Consider the following 16979-nt stretch of genomic DNA (forward strand, 5'->3'; position numbering starts at 1 on the left):
CTAAAGGATGAAATCCACAAACTAAAGCAGTCAGACTAAAATTCATTCTGATCACAAAATCATATTAACTTTAACAGTAAAACTAACTGCTGCAGAGCAAAACAAGGTATTTGGGGGTTTAAATGTCTGTAAACCTACTAGATTAGATTTATTATCATTAATAGTAAAACTGCTGAGGGATTTTATAAACAGTCAAGACACGTCAGACTAGACCGGAGTAATACTTCACAATAAAACCCTTCCATGTTTCTTTCCTTAATTGTTCAACAAAAACAAGTTTTTTTCACATAAAAGTTTCAAACTTATATTTCGTGAACTTCTAAATCCCGGAATTTACTCTGCGTGACTAACTGCAAGTTTCAGGTCAAACACCGGCTTTTATTTTGGTGACTCCGGGTTTTCTATACCTGGAATGTGTGAACACGTGACTTCGCGCATGCGTACTGAGTATTGTTTCCGTTCCTGTCGGTGTGGAGGCCTCAGGCAGGTAAACAGGTTCTCCAGAGGTTCTCCTACGGTTCTGTTGGTTCTAACTAGCTCTCAGCGGTTCCGGTCGGACCAGCAGGAAAATGTCTCCATCCGCCACGTTTCACTCCCAGCTCGCCTCCATCATGGAGGTTCTGGCCAACACGGCGGTGGCGGAGATCTGCGAGCTGGTGGACAACGGCTACGCGGTGCTGCAGCTGGAGATCAGCAGGAGCCGCAAAGAGAACGAGGTTCTGCGGAGGAAACTGCGGCTCCTGGAGCTGCGGGCGGCGCGGTCTGCCGCGCTCAGAGCCGCCGCGAGCGGAAGCGGCGCCGCGCTGCTGTACGCCGCTAGCGGCCGCCCGCGCGCCAACCAGCGCGTTCACGAGCCGAGGAGGAGCGTGACACTGACAGGTGACCTTTAGGGTTCAGATTTACTTCATGCTAACAGAAACTATCCACAGGTTTCAAATTCACAGCTATTAAACCAAGTTGAAGTTGGCGTCTGATTTGGACTAAAGGGCTATTCCGCTACCGTAGAGTTGATCTATGACGTAAAAGGGCTAATGTAGATAGGAAAAACAAAACACTAAGATATTTAACCAGATATGTGATAATAATAGTAGTAAAAAGTTTGATCTCAAATATTCTAGAAAAAACCTGAACATTTGAGTTTTATAAGTAAAAGATTTTCCTCTTTCGAAACTCAAAATTTCCAAAAGTTTCAAAAGTCAAGAATATTCCCATTTTTAAATTTCCAAAACCAATCTGCACATGGTTTGTTGAAATGCAAAGACTCGGTCACAACAAGATCAATAATCCCCCACTAATAAATGCACCAGTTACCAACTGGTAACTGGTCCATTAAACAAAGAGTCCATGGTTTCATTTGTCCAAACTATGAGGAAAATTGTCCAGAATAAAACAAGAAAACATTAGTGGTGTGTGTGTGTGTGTGTGTGTGTGTGTGTGTGTGCTCAGACTGCATCAGCCTCCTACCAGACCAGTTTGGAGGTTCTGCTGGTTCCAGTAGCTCGCCACCTGACCTGCATTAGAGAAACAGGACTAGTTAAATATCATCACACTGCTAGTTAGCATCTTAACAATGGTTCATTTATACACAGAAAATCAAATCCGTGCCGTTATGTCCATGAATGTGCTTTATTTGTAAACATTCATGCAGTTTTTGTATTAATATTATGCAACAAAACCCATAATTCAGAATCTGCCCAAAGACCAAATGGAGGATTTTTCATTTGGTAAACTCAGTGTATGGGTTGTGAAGAAGTCGAACTGTTAGCTGCTAATGGCAGGCTAAACCAGTTAGCATTAGCTACAAACACTAGCAAGCTAAAATCAGTAGTTCAGTTCATGACAGACTTAAATCTAAATCATGTTTTTATAATGAGTCTCAAAGTGGAAAAGCATCAGAAACAATGAGTTTTATGGAAGAACAAACCTGGAGCAGCTCTGGTCACCAGTCCTCCCAGTGGTCGGCTGAATGCGTCATGTGACCAGGATCACATGACTGACATCAAACAAGCTGGTGATGCTTCTAATGTTAATGAGAATATTCAGTAGATTTTAACCTGGATAAAATCAGATGCTCAGCTCTAGTGACAAAAATCTTTGTGACGTTAATATTTACTGAAAGTTCAACAGTTTTGTCAGAATTGAAACTAATGGCTCTGAAGTTTGAGAAACATGAAACATTCTGGAAACCGACCAACAGAAATTAAAATTCAATAAACATTTGATACATAGTCAGAAATTCATATTTTCAAATGTAATAAAAAATAAGTGGCAGAAATTCATAATTCATTAAGCCTATAATCATTTTTAAAACTTTAATTTAAACCACTTTCAGAATGCACCAAGAAGGACTTAGAGAATAAGTACCAGTGTTTTTCAGTGGCCTAGTCAAAGTCCAGACCAGAGCTCAAAATCCAATCATTGTTTTTGCTTCTGCAGAAGTTGCAGCAGAGCTGTCCTTGTCGTCCAATCAGCAGACTTCTCAGTGCAGAAAGACCCACCCACCACCAGAACCGGAACCAGAAGCTGCAGGACAGATGGTGAGTCGCCGCGGCAACCGCAGTTTTATTTCACTGGGACTGTTTAATTCAGTTTTAATGATTTAAATACAGTTTAGTTTCTATTATTTATAGTAGTTGTTCTAGTTTTTTCATACTCTGGTTAATTTTTAGGTGCAGAATTCAAAAAGGTCAAAGTTTTGTGATTATGTTTACATCGACGGGGTGATGAATACTCAGCAGAAGAAACCAATTTAAAAACTATTCAGATTCTGTTGAACAATGCGCCTTGTTTCCAGGCGGCTGCAGCCGAGACCACAGTGGTGATCAAGGTGGAGGATGAGGAGGAAGAGTCCTGGTCCCAGTCCGACCCTCATGGTAAGACTTCCTGTTAGCCTTCCTGTTAGCCTTCCTGTTAGCCTTCCTGTTGGCCGGTGCGTTGTTAACCTGCAGGCGGACTGAGTCTGGTTTCGCCTCCAGGTCGGTTCTGTGTTGGTTCTGAGGATCAGCACGAGGCAGAAGCTTCGTCCTCGCTGGTCAAACAGGAAGAGAGCGGTGCAGACGGCGGCGTCTCTTGGACCAGCGCGGAGGTGAGCTCCACCTCCACCCAGCAGACCAATCAGAGGCCAGAAGCCAGCGGCTACGACTCCATGATGCTGCAGCAAGCCTCCCACGCTGCAGCAGCAGAACCCGGCGGCTCCTCCGGGTTTGTTCCCAGCAGAAACGCTTCAGCCGATTCAGGAAGCGGCTTCAGCCACAGAGAGGCGAGTCTGTCTGCAGCGGGGCAGCGGCAGCAGAGCCACGCCGCCCCCGGAGGGAAAAAGTTTGCCTGCAGCTTCTGCGGGAAAAGCCTGGCCTGCCTGAAGAACCTGAAGACCCACATGCGGGTTCACACGGGCGAGAAGCCGTACGTCTGCGCGCTCTGTGGGAAACGCTTCTCCGACTCCAGCAACCTGAAGCGCCACCAGAGCGTCCACACGGGGGAGAAACGCTACGGCTGCGTCCACTGCGGGAAGCGCTTCGCCCAGTCCGGCTCGCTGAAGGTCCACATGGCCGTCCACACGGACTGCGGCCAGTTCCGCTGCTCCGTCTGCGGGAAGGCCTTCACCTCCGCCGGCCACCTGAGGAGGCACGTCGCCATGCACGCCGGGGACAAATGCTTCCCCACTGCGTTACCGTGACGACCAACAGCAGACGCTGCGTCCTTCAGCAGGAGTTTCAGACCAGTCGTCGGCCGCGCTTCCTGCAGCAGGTCTGATGCTTCCTGCTGGTCGGATCAGAGCGACAGGAAGTCCTGAAACCGTCCGGATCATCAGGCTCCTCCCACAAACTGTGCAAACTATGTTTCTGTGCAAATTCTGACATTTATGTGTACATTTTTAAAATTCTGCCATATTTTGGCAGAAACAGTTTAAGAGGATAAAGCTACTGCTGTTGAGTTTTTCTTTTTTCCTGGTTAGCGTTTACATCACAGCCATGTGTTCGGGTTTTATTGTCCCACTTAAAGGAGGAGTTTTTTTCCGGTGGTCTGGCGGGGGGTCGCGCTTTTATGAGGTTTTTGTGTCTGTGTGTGTGTGTGTGGTTTTGGGAATTGACGGTCTGACGGGACATCGCCCCGTTGCCCCGTCAGACCGTACTGTTTTCTAAAACTATCTCAGACAGACGCCCCCTGGTGGTGAGTGAGGAGAGGGAATAATCAGCATTGTTTGACTTGTGACTTGCAAAATTGGCAAGCTGGAAGTCTGTGATGTTGCTGAGCTTCACAGCAAATACTGTGATGTAATAGTTAAAAAACATAATATGGAGCAGAGAAAAGTGATTGGATTGAAACGTTGGACCCAGACAGAATATGAAGGTATCTATGCAGCACCAGGAGAAACTAAGTTAAACTTTTCTGCGCTCCTAGAGATGCCAAGTACACAACAGGTATTTAAGGGCTGAAAGTGGTTTAGGAATCATGAGTTCCTTTAACTGGTCCAAAGGAACCTGAACGACCTCCAGAGAACCTGGAGAACCGCAGACGGAGAAAATATTTTGGTTTCAGACAGGATGAGTTTTAAATCCACTGTGACGCTTCAGCATCTTCCTCCTCTGAGCGGCGGGTCTTCATCCGACCCGGTTCGGTTCGGTTCGGTTCTGAGGAGAACCAGCTGGTTACACATGATGGAGAAATGTTTCCGGAAAAATCTGCACAGTTTTCTTCAGAGTTAAAAACTTCATGTTTTCTGGTTTATTGTGAACAAAACAAATGTTCTGTTTTTGTTTAGGAAGTTTTTACGTCTCGACGGTTCTAATAAAATGACTCGATTGTTTCTCTGGTTTCTTTGCTTTAGACTGAAACAGTTGGTTTAATCATCTCCGTCTTTGTGTTGCCTTCAGGGTCAAAGGTCACAGACTTAAAAGAAGTTGGACACAAAAACTGGAATTAATTTTTAAACAAACACAGAACCTCAGATTGTCTTTAATGTGGTTTAATAGCTTGATAATAAACAGTCTGACAACAGGCAGGAGACAGGAAATTAAATCCAACGTCACAGCGCCACCAACTGGTCAAATATCCAAGAACACCTATGAAATCTCTTTTTACAGGAAATCTTTTCAGATTCACATGAATTTAATTTAAACTCCACATTTTTCTTTTGTTTCACAGTTAATATTTAACTCCTGCTGAGCTGCCAGACTGTTTCTGAAAAACAAGTGCCATCACAGCGTCACATTTCCAAGTGCATTCAATCAAAATACAAACAGCAGAACATGAGGCTAAGAGCTTCACACAGATCTAAAGCTTAGAAAGTAAAAAAAAAAAAAAACTCCACAAATTTCACTTAAATATGATTTTTAAAAACCACACGTTCTTAAGCTGCACTGTCTGGTTGCGACCAGCAGAGAGCAGCAGAGTTTGGTCTCTAATAAAAACACAGAGCAAGAAGAGTTGAAGGACAACATGTTTACCAGTAATAAACAGGAAGCTTCCAGAACAAAGTAAAGCAGAGCGCTGTATCAAAAATATCATCGTTTTGTTTCTGGATAAAAAATTTGGCACTTTGATAAAAACGTTTCTGTCGGGTCTTCGGACCACAGCATGATTAGAAGGATTTCTGTGGGAAGATTTTTCATTTTGCGAGCCCTGAACGCATCACGACCTTCCTGACGGTTCCCTGCAGGAAAAACGTCGGCTCTGCTTTAACCTGAAACCGAAGCTCAGCTCTGGATTTCTGACAAATGATCAGAAAGTTTTACAGTACAGTTTACATTTCTTGGTCTCTGCGTTTCCACACAAAGTTTTATTTTCAATAATAATATCAACATGGAGCCTCTGAAGTGAGAGATTATTTTTAGTTTGAGTGGATTAAAAAATAAAAGCACTTCAGGAGCTCCATACAGAGGCAAGTCCCTTTCAAAATAAAAGATTGCGACAAAGTAAAAACTTGGAAATAAAAACACATGAGAAGTAAATACATTTATTTTTTCCTAAAATTATCTTCTGAAATCCCTTTTCTCACTTTTGTACAGCTGAATTTTGGAGCAGCTTGGTTTAGTTTTTCTGCAGCCATGAAGGATTTATTACGTTGTTAATAATAAGAATTTAACTTTTATTAAATTTTTAAATATCTAAACATTTCATCAACATCAAGGTTTTATTCCTATTAATCTGTCTGAACAGGATAAAATATATTAATGCAAAAAAAAAAAAAGACTTCTGGAGCTCCATATGAAAAGATGCTTTTCAAAATAAAAGCTTGTGCAAAAGGGGGAACTTCACAAACAATAATTAAATACGTCATAATTTAACTAGAGTAGTTTTCTTTATCAAAATTGAATTTTGCACTAAATTATATCATATTTACAGCTGAATTTATGGAGCAAATCTGTTCATTTATCAGATTTTTATGCTTTATCATTTGACTGTATTTTAATTGATTTATGTTAGTTTTCATTTTTATTTTTAAAACATCTTGCTTTCACTTATAGCTTATTATGTGGTCAACTTTATTTATTCATTTGTGTATCTTTTTTAGCTCAGAGATGTTAAATTAAAAGCACTACAGGGGCTCCATACAGAGAGGAATCCTTTCAAAATAAAAGCCTTGCCCAGCAGTGAGGACCTGACCTCAGATTTAAACGTAAAAATAGATTCATCTGAAATTTAGGTTCTGAGAATTTTGAAGCAGGTTGTTTTAATATTTATATTTTTAATTTATGTTTTTCGGGATTTTAGGTTTTGAAGGTTTAAATTTACGATAACAGAATGTTTTATTATTATTGCTCTCATGCGTCTCCCCTGAAGTTGTGGTTTATTTATTTTTTTATTTTTAAATAAATGTTAATAAATCATCACTCCTCGGCTGTAAATTAAATATTAAATCTTCTGCAGGATTCCAGGTGATATTTGTGGCTCTAGTGTCCCTTATACAACAGCAGGCTGACAGGAAACGGGGAAGACATGCGGCAAATACCGTCGGGTCCGGGAGTCGAACCAGCGATGACCGCGTCGAGGACTCAAGGCCTCCAAATACGGGTCGCGCTAACCGCTACGCCACCACGACACACCCAGGATTCCAGGTGATTTTTGTGTAAAATTCAAACCTGAACTTGATTAAAACTTTGTTTGGTTTCTTCCACAGAAATTCCCAGTTGATGATTTTTTTCTGTATATTTTAAACATGATGTGAAGCTTTGCAGCTCTCTGCGATGCTAAGCTAACCGAACGGTTCTCTCTGTGACTCTGAGCTCCTTCAGCCATTTTAAAACCAACAGCAGTTTTTATTCTTTATCTGCTGGTAAAAGTCAGATTATTGATTATTGATTATTGATTCCTGATGACTTTTCTCTCTCGTCAGCCATGATTGTTTCTCTTTCTGTGAATTCAAACCCGGTTAGCTTTAAAAGCCTCCAGAGCTCAGAACCAGTTTCACCTTTTTGTCCAGCTGGATTCAAACACTGATGGAAAAACCAGCAGGAAGGTTTCTACAGAATCCTGTCTGGTTCTGGTTCTGTTCAGGTCCTGGTTCTGTTCTGGTTCCTACTCGTTCCTGGATGTGATGTCCTGAGGGACAGAAGATGAATGTTAGTCGTTTTCTCTGCAGCTCATCGATGATCCGTTCAGATGGTTTCCGGACTCACCTCAGTCTTCGCTCTCCGCCACTCGCCCATCGGACCCGACTTTGTCACGACTGAAAGATGAAAACAAAACATTTCATTTAACAATAGGAAGCATTAAAGCCTCTTATCTTACTGTAAATTCATTTGTTTATTCTTTATTCTGCATCCAAGAAAGAAAATCTAAAAATGTAAGTTTTATTATTGTTTTGATTTCCAAAAATTTAATTATTACTCTGAAAACTAAATAAACTCATCATAAAACAAATCTAATTATTCCTATAATGGTTTTTTTGTTCATTTAGTTTTGTAAATTTTTTTCTTATACATTTAAATATTTTAATTTTTATTTAATTTTATTTTACTTCATCTTTTCATGTTTGTATTTATTTGCTATTAATTTGTTTTATTATTTGAAAGTTTATTTCATTTTGTTTACATTTTAATCCACATTGTTCAACTTTTAAAAACATTTGTCATTTAATTTTACATTTTCTGTTTTCTATAATATTAAACATCTCATAATATTGTCAATTTATTTTTTTATTTATTATTTTGATGTATTTATTTTTACTTGTTTTTAATGTTTATTGTTATTTTTACTTTGATTTAGTTTTTTTAAATTAAACGTAAAAATCTTATTTTATATGATATTTATTTATTTTATGTTTCTGAATCTATTTTTAACGGGAGTTTGGAAAACGATGTGAAGAACATTGAATCAGTTCTGTGGAGCGGACCCGGACCGGACCGGACCAGAACCTCAGAACCGCAGCAGCCCAGTCATACTCACACATCACGGCTGAGATCGTCGCCAACATGGCCGCCGTTACCATGGCGCTCCACCAGCAGGAGCTGCAGGAAGGAAGAAACGTCTTCATCATCTGGTTTGATCTTCAGATCATCATGAATAATAAAACAAACTGGATTAACTGGTTTAAGTAATTTAACTAGTTAAATTGGTTTAATTAGTTTAACTAGTTAAACGGGTTTAATTGGTTTGAAGTCTCACCCTGAGTAGAGGACGCTGATGATGAAGATGCTGAAGATGAGGATGAGGAGAGCCTTCATCGTCAGTCCTGAAATAGAAACGAAGTTTCAGGAACCTGAACGTCTCAGAGAATCAGAACCGGACGGTTTGGGTCACAAGTGCAGCCCAGGTGTTCCCGGCTCACCTGGAGGTTCAGGTGCCGCCTGGCAGCAGCTGTAGAAGGCCGAAGGGGGCGGGACTTCAGAGAGGCCGCTCAGTGATTGGGTGAAGCGCTGCGTGGACTGACTGATCTCAGAGCAGATTTCCTCCTGGATCAGCATCTTCCCAGGAGGCGGGGCTAATTCATCAGGAGGAGGCGGGGCTTCTTTGTCTGGAGGAGGCGGGGTTTCGGTGGGATCTGAACCAGGAAGTAGAGTCATGTGACCTCAGCGGCTCATGATGGCAGCGTTGGACCGGGCCGCTCTGCAGACTCACCGTAGGTGAAGCTTCGTCCGTCGTCCAGATCGGCGTTTAGCCCCGCCCACAGAGACTTGTCCAATCGACACGGAGACGCCACCTGCTGGCCGACCAGGGCCCAGTCCAGGTCCGGGTCCAGGTCCAGGTCCAGGTCCGGGTCCGGGTCCTGTCTGAGGCCGGTTCCCAGCATGCCTCTGAACACCTTCTGGTCCAGCCATGACTGGCAGCTCTCTGAAACGCCGCTCAGCAGAGAAACCAGAGCGCTGCGAGGTTTCCGCCTGCGCCGGAAAACTCTGAGGACGCAAAGAGATGCCGAGGTCACCGCTCTGTCGCTAGGCAACGCCTCAAGGTCAACAGCTGTCAGGAAAATGATCCAACAGAAGAGTTTCTACACATCTATAACCATCAGACAGGAACGAAGGACAAAACTGTTACATTAATGCTAACAGTTTTCCAGACCTGGAAAATTCCTAAATCCCAGAGTTTTCCAAAAAGATGAGAGAGAAATCCTCTAAAAGGATGAAAATAAGCTGCAGCAAGACTCAAAAAAACATTCAAAGTGATGAAGAGGATGATAAAGTGGCCACAAGGTGGCACCAAACATCCACAATAAGATGAAAAACTGTCACGTTTGGACATAAAATCACAAAACGAAGCATCACAACAAAAACTGTCAGGCTAGAAAACTTTAGAAAGCAGTAAAAATGAGAAAACGAGTAAAAAAGCAGACAAAGCAGCCAGGAACAAATACAAAAAATGTCTTGATGCTCCTTCAGTTTTAACAGGAATCCTCAACAAACACAAATTATCTAGAGACCCCAGAGGTCAAAACGACTGCTGGGCAACAAAACCAGAAAATAAACTGGAAAAAAATATTAAAAATGATGAAAAATATTAAAAATGATGAAAAATAACTAGAGACTGGAAATGTGCCCAAATTAGCAGCAAAAAGCAAAGAGAGGAAGAGAAAAGTTCAAACAGGATGAAATGAATAAAAAGACAAAACAACTTTAAATTTTTACAGATTAAAAACTAAATGGGTTTCAGTTTAGCAGTTAGCAAGAATTTACTGAATAATGTTACAAATATGTATCTTCAATAAAGACCCAAACACGGTTCAGAGTGACATCAAAATGTTGTTAAAGTAACAGAGAAAATATAAAAGTAACAAAACAAAAAGAACATTTGAAACTGAAGGAAACGTGAAACAAAACAAGTTTCATAAAAACTTCAGAAGTCTGAAACCCGCCAGCAGGGGGCAGCACTCTGCTGCAGCTTTTATTCATCAGTTTTCAGGCCAGCAGCTCTGAAACTGAACCACAAACATCCCATAACACTGACGGTCTCCTAGCAACAGCTGTCAGTGACATCACCGCTGAAGTCACTGAGGAAGAATTTACAGCTGAGTGAAACCTGCTCTGATTGGCTGCTGCTGTTTACCCTGCAGGCCAGGAACCAGCCCACCTGTTCTCACCTGTGTGATGATGTCACACCTCACCTGACCAGGTTCTCCTTGTAGGACACGCTGGTCCTGCAGTCGGTCAGAGACACGTTTCCGTCCTCGTCCAGGCAGAAGCTGTCCTCTGTGACGTCATAGTAACCGTTGGTGAGGAGGCGCGGCGAGCGGCGGCAGCAGCAGGGGGCGCCGGCTTGCGCAGACGGGTAGCAGACGTACGACGAGTCGGGGGAGAGGAGGGAGACGTCCGGGCTGCAGGGGGACGAAATGTCTGGAGTTTAATTTGATTTATTAAATATTAAGTCTGAACAGAAGAAAACCTGATTTCATTTTTACTCCTTCATGTTTCAGACAAACCTGATTAAACTTCTAACAAGCAGAAACATTTTGACGTCTGTTTTCCTGCTGGGCTCAGAAAGTTGTTTTACTGCCAGTGTTTAAATATTCATAGGTAGATCTGTCTCAACAAGCACAGGTTTACTGTTTCTCTCTTTTCTGTCTTTCAGCCAAAAACTGGATGTAAAAGTTTTCAGTCTGTTGATTTGGACTCAACTTTATAACTAATTTTATTTGTTTTGTTTATTTAGGATGTTTCCAGTTCCAGTACTAAATGTTTGTGAATGAGTTCTATAGAACTAGAAAATTATCCTTAATCTTGATAACTGCTGGGACAGATTATCGTCCAGCTGAACTCGTTATGAAGTCAGGTGTGTTTACAGGAAACTGTCTTACCTGTGGCAGGAGTGATTCCCACGCAGCCGCCGTTTTATCGGGGAACCTGAACAACAGAAGAGGTTCGGTTACGTTCAGGAACCAGCAGGTTTCTAAATAAAGACGAGTTTTAATCAGCTGAACTTTCCTCAGTTCAGATACAGAGTCCAAGTTTCACCTCTGAGCAGAACAACCTTAAATCATCTACTGACAGTTAATTTAGCACTAAAGCTGAACCATCTGCTCTGGTTGAAACCAAATTCTGCTAAAGGATCATTTTCTACCAGTTTACCACAATGTAAAGCACAGAGGAGGAAGGATTATGGGATTCACAACAGATTTCACTTTTTATTTTCGTCTGTCTGCAATAAATGGTGGATTTTAGCAGAATTAAAATGTTAATTACAAATAAAACTCTCACTGTAAAGCACGGTGGTGGCAGCATCATGAAATGGTGTTTTATAAATCGGGCAGCATCTCAGGTAATGGATGCTGGGATTGAATTTAACCCAAAAACACGCCTGAGCCAACCGTCTGTTTTCAACAGTGTGAATGGTTGGGGGGGATGTGTGTGTGTGTGTGTGTGTGTGTGTGTGTGTGTGTGTGTGTGTGTGTGTGTGTGTGTGTGTGTGTGTGTGTGTGTGTGTGTGTGTGTGTGTGTGTGTGGGACGTACTTGTGACGGCTCCAGAGAAGAACAGAGCCATGTTTGTCCGCTGCGTCTCGTCTGTTGTTCTGTGAAACAGCAGAAACCCGACGCCCGGCGGTGAGAGAGAGCAGAACCGATCAAACACAACCAGAAAATCTTCTGCTTCCTCTCAGATTCAGTTTGAACAGGTGAACATTCAGGCTCAGATTAATGGATTTTCTGCAGAAATGATTGCAGTTCATTCTTAATAAATAAAGCCCAGATCTGGAGGGAGTTTCCTCCCGTTAAGTCTCTCCCCTCTCAGACAGACGAGCTAATCTGTGCAGATCTGATCAGACTAAGAGCTGCAGGAATGAACAGAATCTGCTCCAAACTCGTCACAGGAGCTTTTTAAACAGCTGCTTAGTTTTAAAAAGTTTATTTTTACCTTGAGGCTGAGAAGGAAGAAGTTTATCTGCTGCAGTTCTCTCACATCCTGAAGAGGCGAAGCTGCAGACAAACAAGCAGAGGAACAGAAGGAGGCCGTGACTCTGAGCTCATGTTTCCTGTTAACCGTTTATCAGCCGAGCACAAAACTCACAAACTCGTTTCTGACTCCAACAAAACTCACAAACTCGTTTCTGACTCCAACAAAACTCACAAACTCGTTTCTGACTCCAACAAAACTCACAAACTCGTTTCTGACTCCAACAAAACTCACAAACTCGTTTCTCTGACTCCAACAAAGCTACAGACAGTCTGACGAACCTCCAGCAGAGGGTCAAATAAACACAAACTGTCTGAAGTTTCTGAACTTTGAAAGATGCAAACAGATCAGCTCCGTCATGTTAACCCTTGCAAGGAAAAATAAGTTTTCCAAGATGCTTTTTATGCTTATTCATACAGAAAAAGGTAATTAGCATATGGAAGTGAAAACTTTTATGTTGACAAATAGGTTGTGATACAAAAATAGATTTTGACTAAGGTGTTAATTTATTAATTAATTAAAATACATATTTATTTACTGTTGTGTGAATTGAAGAGGTGATGATGCACATTGATCAAGGAGGGAGATTTTCATAGAAGCTAACAAAATTACATCAATAGGAACATTTGTTGAACATAAACAAAAGATTAAATAAATGTCCAGATGTTGAAAATGTTCAAATATAAGATTCCTAAAGCTGATATTTAATATTTACAATCTTTCACCAGCAGCAGGAATTTTCTGTGGCTCTTTAGTTACATCCAGCGATAACAAACACCTGGATTTATTTTTAGAAAACTAAAAGTTATACCAGGTCTGCACCATTTCATCTTTATATTATATTTATAGTAACACACTTGTTTCAGGAGAATGAAATAAGGTAATATTTTAGTTATTGTGTTTTTCTAATACTCATTTATCTTTTTACAACTAGGTTAAGAGTTTAAACAGTAAAAGCTGAGTAATTCAGTTTAGGTCAGACTTTCCTCAAAATCTGTAGTTTACAATTAGGATTCAATTTACAGGAGTCCAAATGCAGCAAATGCATCATTTTTGTTGTTTCACAAAAAGTGTAAAAGTTTTACAGAGAAAAACTGATTTAGTAGAAAGTCCAGTCCAGGTTGGACCAATCTGAGTGTCGATGTTTAAATGAAGCTCAGATTCCTCAGAAAACTGTGAAATTCACCTTCAGTTCAGAGCCGAACTGGAAAAATTAATTTTTTAATATTCTCACAAATGACTTCTTCTAAAATGTTGTTTTAAAATGTTTTAAGAAGCTCTGAAGCCGTGAAGTCCAAACGTTTTTATGTGGGTCAAAATCATCAATGAAAAGTAAGCAGAGTTTTTTAAAACGGTAAAACTGTGATTTTTTAAAAACATGATAAACTATTATTATGTTTAATAATATCAATTATGTTTAATAATGCAATGCTTTAAACAAAACTTGGAATGTGTAAATCACTGCAGATCCAAAGCTTTAAAAGTATTTCTCACATTTACTTTATTAAAATAAAACATTACATTTTGAAATTAATTTTTACATTAAATTTTCTTTTAAAAACATATTTAGTTTAGAACAAGACTTCAGTCCAGTTTAAAGTTTTCTTTAAAGTAAAAGTCTCTGTGGTTCTGAATATCATGAAATAAAAAATAATTAAAAGTTCTGATTTTTATAACATAAATATCTTGTGCAGTGCCTGACAATGTTTCCCTGTAAGAGGATTTGGTTCTGTAGAACCCGGTCCGAAACTCAGTAAAACAACAAAGCCTAGATTTTATCCTCAGCGTCTTCATCTAGTCTGGGTTTCTAGTGGTTCTGATCCGTTCTGACCTGAACCAAAGCAACAGAAATCATTTAAACTCTGGATTTAATTTAACATGGACAGGAAGCTAATTTTACCTCAAACTGGTTTCAGAAGGTTTTTAAATGTAATAATAAGACATATTGTGGAAACATGGCAGCAAAAACAGAACAATTCTTCAGGCCTAACGGCCCAAAGAGAACCGGAGAACCAGGAAAGTAACGGACCGAAAAAAGATAAAGGAACAACTGAGTGACGAGATAAAATGAACAAAGAGGTTCTGCTGAAACAACATGTTTTTAAAAACCTCATTTAGTTTTAATTAAAGTGAATATCTGCAGAGCGATCCGGACCTCAGTGAGGATCAAAAACTAAACATGCTGATGGGAAAATGTCTGAACGTATCCGGCTGCCTGGACGGTCATGTTGGGATATATATATATATATATATATATATATATATATATATATATATATATATATATATATATATAATTTTCAGCTTCTGAAGCCAAGATATTTCTTGGATTCTTTTCTAGAAAATATCTGAGATTGTTTTCAAACTTTCTGAGTTTTTTCTGTCTTTCTTGGCCTTAATGTCGTCAGATTATTAAAAACCCTGGATGATTATTTCTCATCTTCCTTGTGAAACGCTAAACTTCCTCACCAACTGACTCCCGTTTCCTGTTTTCAGAGCAGCTCTGTCCTCTGCTCTGTGTTTGGACTGGTAACGCAAACAGAACCGAGTCAAAGCTGCAGAACAGTCAGGAGTTCAAACGTGCATCCGGGTTAAACTCTGGTTCTTCATCATTCAGGAGTCAAACACGAAGGTTTGATCCATATTCAGTCTAAACTCTGCAGACTCTGGTTTTCTGCACATTTCTGTTTCTAGTGTTCAGCTCGTTTCCCCTCTATGTGTTTCACATTGGACTGTTCCCATCGCAGCTTCCCAGCATGCCTTGCAGCAGCAGCAGGCTGGAAGCTGCTGATGCTGGAGATAAACGCGTAGCAGGAAACCCAGAGCTGGACCGAACCATTCCAGTTCCCACCAGAACCGGGGTCCATTTGAACTCTGGAGGCTGATCATTTAATGTGTTTACTGTTAGATTAACCAATCTTTAATTATTTATTTAAAAAAAAAAAAAAACAATGTGATGAAAATAAGATGCTTTTTCTGCTTTTCATAGTTTTAATGTTTAAGTGCATCATCTAAAATATTTTATACTTCTATATTTTTGTTCCCACCGTAATTATCATGGTTTGAATCTATTTTAGCTGCATCTGTCAGTATTTCCATGATAGTCTTTTTGGTATTTATTTTTGCAAATATAGTTTAAAATAATGTTCCTTCCGGAAATATAATGGAAAAAAATATTTGGGTTTTTTTTTGTAGATAAAGGGGAAGAACAGGCTGTTATTTAAGCAATAATTGTGAACATATATAACTCTTTAAAGTAATTAAAGTTATTGAAGGCGGTTTCTGTTCAATAAAATAAAGAGTACTTATTTAAATGTATTTTAATTGTTTTCATGATTTTTTCAGTATTTTTGTTGAATTTGCTGCTCAAATCGAGACAAAAGAGAAAATAACGGGACTGCTGAACTCACCGGTTTGTTTTTCCTCTCGGTTCCTCACCGGAAGTTCAAATAAATCCTCTTCCTCCCGTAAAAACGTCCTCCTTTTGTTCCTTTTGTTGTTTCCTTTGGTTTTTATGATGTTTAACCAGGTTTCGGTTTTTATCAAACCGAGCAGAAGTCTGTCTGCCTGACTGTCTCTGCCTCGCCTCACCGGAAACAGCAGATGATCATAGAAAAACAAATCCAGCTTCCGGTCAGAACCTTCAGAGTAAAAGCACAGAGAATTCTTCTTCTTCTTTGTGATTTTTTCTGGCGGGTGACATCTAACGTCAGGATGTATTATCGCATCTACTAGTGCGGACCAGAGTATCTCCATCCATCCATCCATTTTCTGTTCACCCTTTGTCCCTAACGGGGTCGGGAGGGTTGCTGGTGTCCATCTCCAGCTACGTTCCAGGCGGGAGGCGGGGTTCACCCTGGACAGGTCGCCAGTCTGTCGCAGGGCAACACAAAGACATACAGGACAAACAACCATTCACACACACACTCACACCTAGGGAGAATTTAGATAGACCAATTAACCTAACAGTCATGTTTTTTGGACTGTGGGAGGAAGCCGGAGTACCCACGCATGCACAGGGAGAACATGCAAACTCCATGCAGAAAGACCCCGGCCGGGAATCGAACCCAGGACCTTCTTGCTGCAGGGCAACAGTGCTACCAACTGCGCCACTGTGCAGCCCCAGAGTATCTCCCTTTAATCTAAATTTCTCTATATAATCCTGTTTCCTTCAAAAAATTATAACTGCTTTATTTATTTTATGTTTAATATTAAGTTTTAATGTCTCTATATCATATTTCCTAATTTCTTGTTTTAGCTTCTCTCTACTTACTGTATATTTTTCACAATGAAATATTACATGTTCTACTGTTTCCATATCTATACCACTCTCACATCTACCTGTTGGATGTTTACCTATCAAATGTAAAGTTTTATTTAATCTGGTGTCCGAGCCGCAATCTTGTCATCACTACTTTTCTTTTCGATTTTCTCCTATTATTTCCATATTTTCTACTTTCTTTTGTATATGAAATAAATGATGATATTTAGTTCCTTCCTCCCACAATTGTTGCCATTCAGATTTAATTTTGCTCTTAATAATTGATTTTAGCACAGATAATTTTCTATAAATAAGGTTTTTATGTCTTTAAAAAAGTTTGAATGAATTACTAATTTGCTTATGTTACAAATTCGCTCCTATAGTCCAGCCTCCTAC

The 16979-nt window shown here is 40.2% G+C and overlaps 2 protein-coding genes across 2 annotated transcripts; one reads left to right on the plus strand and one right to left on the minus strand.

Moving 5' to 3' along the window:
- Positions 1 to 425: 425 nt before the first annotated feature.
- On the plus strand, positions 426 to 6208 carry LOC111608878 (zinc finger protein 239-like). The gene is made up of 4 exons (XM_023335373.1): positions 426 to 879; positions 2437 to 2537; positions 2795 to 2873; positions 2976 to 6208. Exons 1-4 carry the CDS (start codon positions 570 to 572, stop codon positions 3674 to 3676), a joined length of 1191 nt encoding a protein of 396 aa, XP_023191141.1. The 5' UTR covers positions 426 to 569; the 3' UTR covers positions 3677 to 6208.
- Positions 6209 to 6962: 754 nt separating this feature from the next.
- Positions 6963 to 15919, minus strand: tmem71 (transmembrane protein 71). The gene is made up of 11 exons (XM_005812622.2): positions 15733 to 15919; positions 12284 to 12345; positions 11884 to 11942; positions 11231 to 11276; positions 10541 to 10750; positions 9061 to 9335; positions 8771 to 8983; positions 8608 to 8674; positions 8389 to 8450; positions 7620 to 7669; positions 6963 to 7542 (listed from the first exon to the last, which is right to left on the minus strand). Exons 3-11 carry the CDS (start codon positions 11912 to 11914, stop codon positions 7519 to 7521), a joined length of 978 nt encoding a protein of 325 aa, XP_005812679.1. The 5' UTR covers positions 11915 to 11942; positions 12284 to 12345; positions 15733 to 15919; the 3' UTR covers positions 6963 to 7518.
- Positions 15920 to 16979: the final 1060 nt, after the last annotated feature.

The sequence above is a fragment of the Xiphophorus maculatus genome, chromosome 6, assembly GCF_002775205.1.
Source record: "Xiphophorus maculatus strain JP 163 A chromosome 6, X_maculatus-5.0-male, whole genome shotgun sequence".
Taxonomy (NCBI): domain Eukaryota; kingdom Metazoa; phylum Chordata; class Actinopteri; order Cyprinodontiformes; family Poeciliidae; genus Xiphophorus; species Xiphophorus maculatus.